The following is a 13,165-nucleotide window of genomic DNA, read 5'->3' on the forward strand; positions in this document are numbered from 1 at the left end:
CTCATAGGCTTAGAACCCTATGATTTGAACGCATATCTCACTGGAACATTCATTTAAAAATATTTATAACAAAAAAAAATCTGTACCTTCTTGTTTGACGCCATTTCGTTCTATGTTACTGACCTTTTGCAATAAAAGTTCGTAATCTACTCTGAAATAAAGCTGTTTATTATTATTATTTACTCGGTTGAAATAACTAGAGCAAATGATTAACAATGCAATGTAATTTTGCAAATTAATTGTAAAATCGTTTAGTATTATTATAAAAATTAATATTTGTCATGATTGTATAACTTGATATTTTCTTTTGACAATAATTTTGAAACAAAATTCATAAAAAACAAATAAAATTGCATCCAAAATAGATAATTGGGGTACCCCACACGGGGAAAGTTTTATGAACTGGCATATTTTCCCAGACACTCAGACTGTTTTATAAATAACTTGTGTTGGTCTTGAACCTAGCTACTCCACATCGCTCATGCTAAAGTTTTCAACTGAATCGTTTGTTTTCTATGAAGGTTTTTCATGTTCACGAAACCCGTGGACACGAAAGAAGTACCTGATTACACCACCATAATAAAACAGCCGATGGATTTGGAAACAATGATGACCAAAGTGGATTTATACCAGTACGAGTGCGCCAAAGACTTCTTGAACGACATCGAACTCATCTGCCAGAACGCTTTGGAGTACAACCCCGCCAGATCTTCCGCTGACAAACAGATAAGGCATCGGGCTTGCTCTCTGCGGGACTACGCTTACACTTTGATAAAAACCGAAATGGATACCGACTTCGAGGACAAGTGTCAGACAATCTCGTGCAACAGGAAGAAACGGAAACACTGCCCGACGAAATACCTGCCACCTTACATATACACTCCAGGTATGTCATCTTATGATTCGGAGTAGCCCCAAAACGGGACGTTCTGAAACTCTCCTAGATTTTTTTTATATTGTGAATACTTTCAGAAGGTCAAGTTGACCATGAGTCTATGCTTGATACTACTTTGGACGAACAGCAGAATGCACAGGATAAGCTGAACGAGAAGTCAGCGGACAAGTTTGACTCGAGGACTCCTAGGAAAAGGAAGAGGAGTTGGCAAAAAGGGCAACTGTTAGTGAAGAAAAAGAAGAAGAAATCTTTGGATAATTGTCAAGGCCAGGTAGGCAACTACAGTCAATTATATTTTGCATGGTATTGGAATTGGATTCGTTTCTGACAATTGCAACTTCGGATATGTCGATTATTGCATGGATAGCCAAAATCTATCAATGAGCGTATTCAAAATCCTAATCAATTAAGTCTTGAAATATCCCCACAGTCTGAATATTAGCACTTCCAAGTCTTTCTGGCAGTAAATTCAGAATTGTTTGATACTTCAGATTTGTCAATAGACAAATTCAAATGTTGTGAATTGGCATTCAAAACATAACTATTTTGACTTCAAATCTGTCAGCCGATGGATCAAATTCTGTCTAATGATTCTTTAAATCTTTCAACCGACACTCAGTCAGACTAGAATCGTTTTATTTGTAACGTGCACCCTTGAAAAAGTATTTACTTTTTGTCGAATTATGTCCGCTATAAAAGTTTCTCTACTTACTCATTTATATTGAATGACAATATTCAAAATGTGTCAATGGGCAAAATCAAAACCTGTCGGTGTAGAAGCTATAACTTGTCACTTGTCTGTGAAAAAACAAATTCAAAACAAAAATTGTACACTTTTGACACTTTAAATCTGTCAACTAACAGATCAGCCTCTGTTGATTGACACATTTTAATGTGTCAGTGAGTGGTTACAAAACTTTTAATTGATACAGAATTAATTACTGTTTAATTGTAACAGTATATATTACTTTTTTAATTCTTTTGATCAACAGTTTAGTCAATTGATGTTTTTCACACCTGATATTGACAATTTCAAAACTTGTCGGTGGATTGATTCTAGCTTTCGAGCTATGATCAGATTCAAAATATGTAAACTTGTACATACATACAAAATATTACCGTGTTTTATTTTCAATCCCTGTGTTTTTGTTATGCAGGTGGACGAAAAAGTTTCATCTAGCGAATCCAAAGAAAATGACGCCAAACCGACACCCACTCAACCTGTCACTGCCGATGAGGTGTCTTCCGTTATAGTGAAAGAGGAACATGCGGAAACCGTTACCGAAGTGACGACCCCGCTTACCATTAACTGTGATATTCAGACTAGTAGAGTGGAACCTTCGAATTTCTTACAGTGAGTACCATTCATTCTGGGTTAAACATTTTATGAGTTAATAAGTGTTTTGTTAGCAACAAGGTGTTGAATTTTTCCCTATTTTTGTTCACTTTCAAACAAAAAATTATTATCATTAAATGCTGAAGTAAACAACAAATATATCCGTTTCGATGTACCTCATTGAACAATTTTGGGACCACTATTGTTCAAAACCAAAATATACTTTATTGTCACAAGATTTTGTATCCCATCAACAAACCCAGAGATATCACTCTGGGTTTTTTCCTTCCGCAATATTGTTGTATCATCAGCGAATAGAGTAAAGCTGCCAGATATATCTATCATAGTCAAATCATTAATATACAACAAAAACAGAACTGAACCCAACCCAGAACCCTGTGGCATACCAGATGTGATTGCCCTTCTTTCTGAAAGTTCCGGTGTTCTTACCATTTGACTTCGGCCTGAGAGTTACCATTCAAACCAGTTGTACGTCATCCCTCTGCATTTTTCCATTTATATCACAATACATTAGATTGATGGATGTAGTTCCCTTCATATAATATGGATATTGATATGCTTGAAAGTGTTCAAGACAAGTTTTTAAGATACTCTGCATAAAAACTGGAGTATCATATTGGTGAATATAACCATAAAATTATATTGGAGACAGTGTTAAACTCTTAGGCATACATCTGGATGATTCTTTGAACTGGTTAGAGCACAATGAATAACTTAGCATTGAACTGTCAAAATGCACATTTCTTCTTCAGAAATTGAAAGATGTAATCTCTTGAACAGGCGCTATTATCGGCTTATTACGATTTTTTTCATTCTCACATCTCATATGGAACAATTCTCTGGGGGAATAGTACTAACGCAAACAGGATATTTATGTTACAAAAAAAGGCCGTAAAGATATTATCTAGGGCTGGTCTCTTAAACTCGTGTAAACCTCAATTCCTATCTATGAAAATAACGACAGTGCCTTCTATTTATCTGTATCAATTTTGATAGATATTCGTATAAATAAATCAACACTAAACCGAAATTGTTATTTCCACGATCATGAGACTAGATGATATGATTTGTTGAGGGCCAGAAGATTCAGATTGAAATAGTTAAGTAGAAATTTTATAGATGTCAACTTCTACAATATTCTACCTCCCCATGTCAAAGAGTTAATTCAATATTTGTTCAAAAAGTATCTGAAATATGATTTGAAAGGGTTATATTTTTAGGAGTGATTAATTTTTTGGGAAAGAAAGTTTTTGGCTTTCTACTACTCCATCTGATACAAAAAAATGGATGAGAGAATCTTCCAAAGAAAGGAAGGATTAATCAATTTGAAAATAAGTAACTCTATACATGGATGTGTAGATCATGCAAAGAAGTAACTTTCAGACACAAACTGAAAGAAAGTCCTCCTGAAACAACTACTTTCATATAAACATTGAATTACACGAAAGAAAAAATTCTTTTGAAACAAATACTTCTATATGAACACTGAATTATACAGAAGATACTTTTTTCTATTCAGTTTGTATATCAAACATTTGTGGAGGAATAAGTATCTGAAATATCTATTGATTACAAATTGTGACGGGTATATAGCTGTCTTATCCAAAGAAACACAAATAAACGGCAAAACAGTATATTATTCATTCTTGAGTAATAATGTATGTGCGTATATGTGACCTATCTTATTTGTATCTTATTTATATACATCTAAGAGATCAATAAATTATCTTATCTTAACTTGAATACTCTGTCTCATAGAAGATTAGAAACAGATCAAACACTAATTCACAAAATAATCAATGGCAGCAATAATTTCTCAGAACTTGTTGAACTTTTTACTTTAAACGTGAATCTAAAGAGAACAAGAAACACAGAAATCTTCAAAGTATCTTTTTATCATACCAACTATTGCCGGAATGAGTATAGGTAGAATTTTGAGACTTGCACACACTTACAATGTGGATATAGAACTTTTTAATTCTTCCTTGGAATCATTCAAAAAGACTGTGAAAAGATTGTAATTTATGACTGTCCCTACATCCAACTTACAGTTCTAGCTGAATGTTACAGTGCATATGTCATGTTGATTATTTTGTAAAAATAGGCAATGTTTTGAATAAATAGATATTGACTCGTTATCGCCTTTCCAAATCATCAACTAATAACTCACAGGGATTGTTATTTTTATGGGGATAGAACGTTTGAAAAAATGGAAGGAGGAACGAAAATATTAATTTATGAAACATAGAAAATGGATTTTTTCACAATTCACATACAAATTATTTCGATTTTGTAGAAAAAAATGAAATATATTTTTGAATTCTCGTCTAGGTCTCCAAGAAGAAGGCTCAGTGATCTTCTCAGTCCATCGGAGTTGTTGGATAATCCACTGGATTTTGATGATGTGGATGAAGCTCTAAATGAAGCAGGTAAGTTTCCAGTTCAGATGAGTAAATAATGTTAGTAATGATAACAGTTCGAACTATCCAAGGAATGATTTCGAAATTCGTTCATAAATTGTGTTAAAATTGGAGTCTCTGATATTTATTCTTCTCTTGTCCTATGGCACTGTTCTTCTGTCTTTTCTTTTGCGTTGATATTTGGAATATATCTGTTAACATTGAAATGTTGAATGTTGTAAGTTTGGACTTCCATTGTCACTTCTTTAGACAATAAAAACCCGAAGTTGTAACATTCACCAAGAAACATTGTCATCTTGATTTGAAAGGGTTATATTGGGGTGAAAGTAACCAGGTTCAATTCAGTGTCACAAAAACCCAAGCATCGGTTTTCTGCAAAGAAAAATGTCTCCGAACCGGATATAATAATGTCAGGTCAGACAATTCCGCTGTCTGCTTCGATAGGTGTGTTGGAGATTAAAATGGACACCAACATGTCTTGGCACAATCATGTTGTTGGAATTGCAAAGGCGGCTTCTCAAAAGTTTGGAACACTTTTCCGAACTAGAAAACTGTACACACCTCAGTAACTTTTAGTGTTTTATAAAGCTCAGATCAGACCTTCTTTGGAGTACTGTTTCCATGTATGGAAATGTATGTCATCTTCTTTCAAACAATATGTCAATTGATCCTGTAAATACTTCAAGTGACACTTGAAAGTCTCTATTGACACTTTTAAATTCCAACTCTGGCGGAACAAATTATAAACTATTAAAAACTTGTCAATCCACACTCGAATCTATCAATGAACTTCTCAATTGAATTGTCATTTGAAATTGGTTAGTGTTCACAAACCCTGTCTATTGATCTTTTAATTCTTTTAGCTGGCTCTTTAATTCTGCAAATAGACAAATTCAAAACTTGTCAATTGAAAGTTTTAAATTCTGTCTTTTGACACTTCCCCCTATGTTTCAAGCTACAAAAGTGCATCAATTTATATCGATACAGTATTAAAAATTTGTAGTTTCAGAAAACTCCAAAACCAAAAATAATATTGAGTGCTCCCAAACGGAACTGGAAAAGGCATTGGAGACGGCTGTCAAAATGACAGATGGATATTCTCTAGTATCGCTTCTCGACCTCTACAACCACCTTAGCAGGATAGTAAAGAAATATTCCAGGACACACATAAGGACGCAGTTGCCAAAGGTAAAAATACTTCATCAATGTTAATAGTGACGAACATTTTTTCAAAAAAGTGTACCTGAAAAGACTTACATGGATTATTTTCTAGGAACTGTCGAAGGAATTGTCAAGGTGCAAAAAAGAAGGAGCTCCTGAGTACAAGTCCCATTCACCTCTGGGAAAATCACCCTGACCGGGCCGTTTTAAATAGAAATATTTTTTATTTTTAAGTATTTATTTCGGTATTTTTAATTTTTTAGGTTATTCATAAACGAGGCGGTGTACTGTCTTAACTTGATTTTTTATTTGCCAAGTGTTGGACGGATTGAACGCACGGGCTTGTATGGTAGTGTAAATGACAAACGAAACGGGTCTAGGGGCGTAACCTTGAGGAAGTCCAAAAATTATAGTCACTTCTGATATCACATTTTCTCAGAAACGAACTCTCTTTCTTTATGTACCTTTGAAACCGTCCAACATAGAGTAGCGTCACTTTTAGTTTTGATTTTAAAGAGTCGTATATTCTGAAGAACATACTACCAAAGATTTTAGGTTTATAAGTATCACATTCACTGCCATAAGAAATGTTATTTTTTGGGTTTTCATTTTTTCAAGGAATCTGTAAATACGTGCCTTCCCCATTAATACAAGTTGTTGAATCCTGTGTATGATTTGAGTATATATGTGTGAAGTATCAGGTGTGAACTTTTTGAAATTTTCCATTGTTCGATAATTATTAAAGGTTTATGATTTATATGATGGTTTTGTTTTTTTTTTCATCCTGCTTCATAACTTCCAGTGTAACGGTGATCTGTACTGAGGTAGGTAGGTGAGGGTGAATGTAAATTCCCAATAATAATAACAATTTACTTCCGAAGAAACATACACCCTCTTGAATGAAAATTAGTCTAATCAAAAGTTCAAAAACATGAAAAATAGAGATAAAGGTCCTAAAAATATGAGCGATGGCTCATTCGATTTGGAATCACCTCTAGAAAAATGTTTTTGAAGGATTTTGATGCAGGTAAAAAATTGCAATTGTTATTAACAAAATAAGATTTAAAAAAATAGTATTAGTTTTTCGTTAATAACTCAAAAAATATCAATATTTAAGCAATTTTGAATAAAGCTCGTTAAAGAGGAGAAAATTTCCGATAAAAAAGTCCCGACTCCCGAAACTATCTCCATTATTTATAATTTTAATTTGACGTTGAAAATAGGGTTCCGCGCGGCTGTTAAGGCATGCGCTGCGCTGCCGCGCAAATTGATTGCGATTCTTTTCCAAAATTTTATATTAGGCAAACCCAAAGAATTTTTCCAAAAGAATGAAAGATAATATTAGTTATTTGAATGGGAAAACCAATTCAACATTTGCGAATCATCTTTTGACAGAAAGGCACGAGTTCAATCACGATTATTACGTATTGTATTTGGAAGAGAAAGGTTCGAAACTCGACGTTTTGGAATGTTGAGAAATCAGTAGATGTAAAAATTCGGGATTATTGCTCAATGGTGAAATATATTTGAATGAGGAATGTTCCTCCTGACGAAAATCAAGTAGTTTTCATAAATGAGCTCTGAAACAACGCATTTTAAACTTATCATTTCAACCTTTTTCTTTAAAATATTATTTAAATACTTAAAAAACAGGAATGAAATAATGCATTCAACATTTAAAGGGATTCGTTTCTATTTCACCATTTGGCAACATCGGTTATAGCTAATAAAGGACAATGAATCTGTTACCTGTATGAGACAAACAAAGATGACATATTTCAGAGGCGTGTTGTTCTGTTGTTCCGAGACATTCTGTGACATATGACATTTTGTGCACCTAACCTCTATATAAATAAATAACAAACCAACTGTTGTTTATGTGGCCTGTGGAGGTGGTATTGAACTATAATTTATATTTTGCGTTAATTGTTGATTTATAAAGATAATTCTTCTTTTTTAAAGTAGAATATCTAGGTACGTATAAATTACTTCAACTTGATATAGGCGCTGTTGCCAATATGTGAATTAGAAACAAATCCCTTTGAAAATTAAAACCCAACATTTGAAACGTCAATTCGAATACTTTTTGAAGTGAATTTGAAAAATATCATGAATTAAACTTAACTTTATTTTGTTCAAACTTGCATTTGCTGTAATAACCCAAATTGAGGAACATTCCCCATTGTTCCCCTTTATTGTATGAAGTTTGCAAGAGGAAATTGGTAATTTGGATAGATCTTAAAACTAGGTAAGATCACAAACTACTTACTCTCGTGGTTTGTGGGTAAGATGATAGCTAAGGTTAAAATTGTTATTCATTTTTCTCCAGTCTTATGAGTTCCTAGAAAGGTGAATAGTTTAGGTAATGTATTTTTCATGTAGAAATTGGACAGGTAGTAATCACAATGATTCAAATTACTATAAAAGCATAACACAGAATTTATACAAACAGTATTGTGAAGCCCAAAGATGTTATCATATAGCAAAACGTGTCGTGATTTTGTAGGCTTTCAAGTGGAAATCTCACATCAAACTATGTTTTTTGAATAAGTAATAATAGATTTTCATCAAGTATTGGTCACTTCCATCATTACCTAGGTTAAATTTCAATATACCCTGTAAACTCTGCCAGCTCAGATAGATGAAATGACTTTCATGAAGATTTCCACCTTAATAACCCCAGAAACTTTCCCAAATGAGTGCATCTGTGAGTCCTTAAAAAAGAAAGTGAAAGCAAGAGCCGCACATTTCACAAGTTTGACAAACCCGGGAGCAGGTGCAAGTATATCAACAAGCCGAATATACAAACTAATCTGACATCCATTTAATGAATAATCGCACCCACTGTTTCAAGACCCTTAAAAACAAAGTATCTGAAACAAAGGCTATCAGGAAAATAAGATTAGGACATCCAAATAACCCAAACACACAACCCTCTACTGTACCACTCACTGGTATTATCCCCATTGAAGAAAGACTACCGCTACTTACTTATAAGTTTGCTGGAAAAGACGACTATGTAGAAAGAAATCATTAGACGAGAAATCTCCACGCAGGAGTATGACATCGCCACCCAACAGAAACGCTGTTGGAAAAACTAACACAGCTTCATCAATGAAATTTATATAATCCAACACCCTTCGTTGTATTAGCCAGGGAAGTAGTTGTTTTCTTATAGGTGTCAGTCCGTTAACCTACAGTGTAGGGAGTAGAGACTGGTCTGAAGGAATTGTTCCTTTGGATCTCTAGACGTTTCAATGGAATTGTTTCAGGTTTTTTGATAATCATGTAAGATTTTCTTTTTTTTGTGTGTAATATTGAAGCTATTTTGTTACACAGGCAGAAGGACTTCGGTCGATAGCCAATTGTGCAAAATTGTAATGTTTTTCAATAAACTACAATTTTTGTTATTATTGTAAGTCCTGATATGTCCTTCGTGTTGTTCTGCGGGATACTAAGAAATACACGAAGTCTCCCTTATATAAAAATTTTATTAACTTACAGAATAATGACTATAACATTACGATGCCAAAAACTGATTAGTAAACAGGGTATAAAATTGGAATGGAGTCTTTAAATATAAAATATAAAAGTAACCAACTTTGTAGAAATAATTAGGTGAATAAGTTACAAGAAATGCTCCAACACAGCCTGTTGCAAGAACAACACTACAACCTAAATGTATAATGCACTCGATGGTAAAAATCACTTATCTCTTAATAAGTACTCCTAAAAGTGTCGAAAAATCGTCTCTGCAACAGGCCAAGGGACGTTGCACTACAAACATTTACCCTGACATGATCAGCTTGACAAATTCTTCATAGTTAACATTACCTTGGGAATCTTCTTGGCCTTGAAGAAGCTGTTCCACCTTAAAAAAAATTGCACAGAGTAAAACAGTCAAAGACACTTTGAAATGCAATGAATACCTCATCATCAGTTAATTTTTCTCCGAGAGTAGTTAAAAGGTGGCGCAGCTCTGCGGAACTGATGTAACCATTGCCGTCTTTGTCGAAATGGCGCAAACCTTCAATGAAGTCTTGATATGTATCGCCGCTCCTTGTCTTTGAGATTTGCTGAAATAAAATCTTCACTAATTATCATTCAAAATTATATGTAGAGTAGTCAAAGCCTTCGTTTGGTTCATCAAGAGATTAAGGAAAATGAAACTGAATATAAACAACATTGAGAAACATTATCTGAGTACTTCAAAGTGTCTCGATTATTAATTGGTACTCTGTCAGTTTTTGAACTGCTTGGTAACTAACGATATGAAGATGGAAACAAGAAATAAATAAGAGTAAGAACATAATCACAGCCTTTTTTTGATTTTAAACGGCCTTTGAAACCATTTAAAGCAATCCATTACAAGTATGCTTAAGCTAGCAAACAAGAATACCGTCTTTATTGATGTACTCTGTCAAAATCACTTGAAACATATTACTCTACTATGAAGAAACTGCAGATTATTAATAATGAATAATACATCGATATTTATGTATTTTCAGTATTCTAGCTTATTATTTTATTACATGCAATAAGTGGTTATGAACTTTGCCAAAATATGGATCTTCACATTCAAGAAACTATTCATATGATCTTTTGTTCTTTGGGAAAACATTCTCTTCGTTTGCACAATATAGTTTTGGGCAAGAATCACAAGTCAACGTATATACTCTTATCTTATCCGACACCGAAGTTTTGTGTTTATTACATTTAATGAATTTGCTCACATTATCATTTGTTCTGTGAGCCACATCCAAGACTTTCTATTGAAAAAACAATCTTGGAATGTTTGGAAATCAATAGATTTCAAAATTCTACTGATTTACCGATTAATCAAATAGAATTAGGTGTTTTTTCTAATGTGGAAATTGAATATTGAATGAATGAATTCTCATCAATATTTAGGCACAAGAGAGACGTATCATCACAAAACTGTTGGAACAAACTAGGTCATGGATTATATGTTAAAAGTGCTAATTTTGACAATAATCATGAGTAAAAGTATACTAAAACAAAGTAATTGCTTTGATGACCTAAATAACCTGCAACTCAATGTGACTAGAACTATTTGTCATTCTAATTATTAGATGCCTTTCAAATTCAAGCACAACTGTTTTGGACATATTTAACAAAAGCAATAAACACTAATAACAATAAAAGCACTATAACAATTGCTATTTGAAACATTTGTATAAACTTTCTATAAAGACTATTTAAAATGGATATCATTAACTACCTATGAGATAAAAACCAACATATTAGGAACATTCCAGAATTTATCTACTTTTAGAGTTCATGAAGAGAACAGATGAATAGCTTGGGCTAGTTTTTTGAAAAAATTTAATTAGACTAATATATTTTTGTCCAGGACTTCAAAATCTGACTTTTGCATGGTCATTTCTCCAAAAGTAGTCCGGAGCATCAAGTTTTGACTTTAGATTTGTGATCAGCGGTCAAAACTACATTAGTCTAATTAGGAATTTTCCAAAAATTAGTATGAGCCATTACAAGTTGCCCAGTAAAAAAACTGAATAAACTTCATATTAGGAGCAATTAAAACTGGTATCATGAAGTACCCTAGAGATGAGAGCTGGCACATTAAGAAAGTTTATTCAAATTAGAGTTGATAAAGAAAACAAAGAATGACTCGTATACATATTGCATCTGAATCACACTGAAAAGAAGCATTTGTAAAAGACTCACCTGGTAAATGGGCAGGAACACTTCAAAAGACACCCTCTCATCAGGTTTGTGCTGGTGGGTGTACTTTTTTACATCCGATTCGGTTGGGTTTTGACCCAATGCCCTCAGGGCGTCTCCGATCTGGGCAACGTGAATTTTTCCATCCCCGCGGTTATCGAACAGCTGGAAAGCCTCCTGGAACTCTGAAAAAACACCACATCATTAAACACACCTCACCTATCACTCTGCTAACCTTCTACAGAAGTTAGGGTTAATTTACTGGGAGGTTCGTAGAGATACATCTTTGTATATTGATATTGGAGAGATCTGATCAAGAACTGAACATCTGCGTCCGAGAAATGCGTAATTGGCAACCTTACATAAACTTTCAAAATCATACCTTATAAGGAATAAACTGGCAAACATGAATCATTTCAACACTCCATAACCTACTTCAAGTCAGTTTGTTGCACCCAAGAGCTATCGAGATTTTTTGAAAATTACCGCAGGTTTTGACGCCTCCGTGAGTATTTGTTTTCTATATTTACAGGCGAAAAGATCAGGGAGATAAAGGAAATACATTGGGGAGTGTTAAGAAAAGGTACAAGAGCTTATCAAGGCGGGGCAAAGTAACCTCAATTTAACGACTATAATTTCCTTACCGGCCATCTGATCCTCAGTGTAATTTGCCTGTAACATAACAAGGAAGAATTACTGAGATTGCCATATTTTTTACGATGGATTTATGAGGAATTCTTTTGTATTTCTTACCATTTTTGTGATTTATCGCTATTGAACTGTCAAAAAAAAACGAATCAAAATCAAATGACGTTTACAAATTGTACTAGTTCTGTGTTTGAACGCTAGTCCTAGCGGGAAATTCGAAATAGGTCGGAAGAAGATGCTACCGGGGGGAATCGAAATGTTCGAGCAATGCTCGAAATATGGAAATATGAAATATGAATATGGAAATAACAAGCTTTTTAGAACAAATTCAAATATTAAAGTTGAAGAATAATTATATGGCCAATGCACAATTGTCAATCAACAATGATCGAGCTCAATCAGAGTTTAATGTCAACCTGTTTTAGCCAGTCTATCTGTCGATTGACGCTTTTCATTCTGTTGACACTTTGTGAAATATCTCAATCTTGATTTAAAAATGTTCAGATTTGTCGACTTAATTGTATCATCTGGCTTATTAAACATTTCAGGACCAAGATGAAGAAAGGTGTTTTGTTGTAAAGAGATCTGTTTTATTTCTGTTCTGTTTAAACCTGTTTTTCCGTTAACCAGCTGTCGCACCCCTACGAACGACAACCCTCAGAAGTCTAAAATTGTGCGAGATAAAGATTAACGAGGTCTTACCTTTTAACGTGTGATTCCTAACACGAGTTGGACGATAGCAAGTGGAAATCTATCGTTTAGGAATCATCTGAAGTCGGCAACTATCAGTTTGCAATAAAGCAGGCCCAAATATGCAGTCAGCATAGTTAAGGTGTGACAGAACAAGGGATTCGCATAACAGGATTCACATTTTCTTGTTAATAAATGTCTATAAGAGTAAATAAGTTTCAAATTACTAAATGCTTTTTTTATGACAAAGGAAAAATTAATACTAAATTTTGGCGAATTTCGAGAAGC

At 33.8% G+C, this 13,165-nt stretch overlaps 2 protein-coding genes across 6 annotated transcripts in view; one reads left to right on the top strand and one right to left on the bottom strand.

The window, feature by feature from the left end:
- LOC111502913 (ATPase family AAA domain-containing protein 2) overlaps positions 1–6,595 on the top strand; it is a 56,476-nt gene extending 49,881 nt beyond the window's left edge. For 2 of the 4 annotated variants that reach the window (XM_074181111.1, XM_074181114.1), the window contains 6 exons: positions 522–886; positions 973–1,166; positions 2,053–2,249; positions 4,584–4,681; positions 5,676–5,860; positions 5,946–6,595. In XM_074181111.1, the coding sequence (XP_074037212.1) occupies positions 522–886; positions 973–1,166; positions 2,053–2,249; positions 4,584–4,681; positions 5,676–5,860; positions 5,946–6,029 (1,123 nt within the window). In that variant the 3' untranslated portion in view covers positions 6,030–6,595. The remainder of the gene's footprint in view (positions 1–521; positions 887–972; positions 1,167–2,052; positions 2,250–4,583; positions 4,682–5,675; positions 5,861–5,945) is intronic. The other 2 variants (XM_074181113.1, XM_074181112.1) reach the window with 2 other exon arrangements.
- Positions 6,596–9,304: 2,709 nt separating this feature from the next.
- On the bottom strand, positions 9,305–12,400 carry Mlc-c (Myosin light chain cytoplasmic). 2 transcript variants are annotated; one of them, XM_023157094.2, is made up of 5 exons: positions 12,293–12,400; positions 12,184–12,211; positions 11,543–11,724; positions 9,763–9,909; positions 9,305–9,704 (listed from the first exon to the last, which is right to left on the bottom strand). In XM_023157094.2, the coding sequence occupies exons 1-5, from the start codon at positions 12,293–12,295 to the stop codon at positions 9,621–9,623; spliced, it is 444 nt and encodes a 147-aa protein (XP_023012862.1). In that variant the 5' UTR covers positions 12,296–12,400; the 3' UTR covers positions 9,305–9,620. The 2 variants fall into 2 exon arrangements, with proteins under 2 accessions (XP_023012862.1, XP_023012861.2); XM_023157093.2 differs by lacking the exons at positions 12,184–12,211; positions 12,293–12,400 and adding an exon at positions 11,775–11,910.
- Between the last annotated feature and the right edge of the window lie 765 nt (positions 12,401–13,165).

This window comes from Leptinotarsa decemlineata, unplaced genomic scaffold (assembly GCF_025532065.1).
Source record: "Leptinotarsa decemlineata unplaced genomic scaffold, Ldec_3_MD MMD2_tig00026307_RagTag_RagTag, whole genome shotgun sequence".
Classification (NCBI taxonomy): Eukaryota; Metazoa; Arthropoda; class Insecta; order Coleoptera; family Chrysomelidae; genus Leptinotarsa; species Leptinotarsa decemlineata.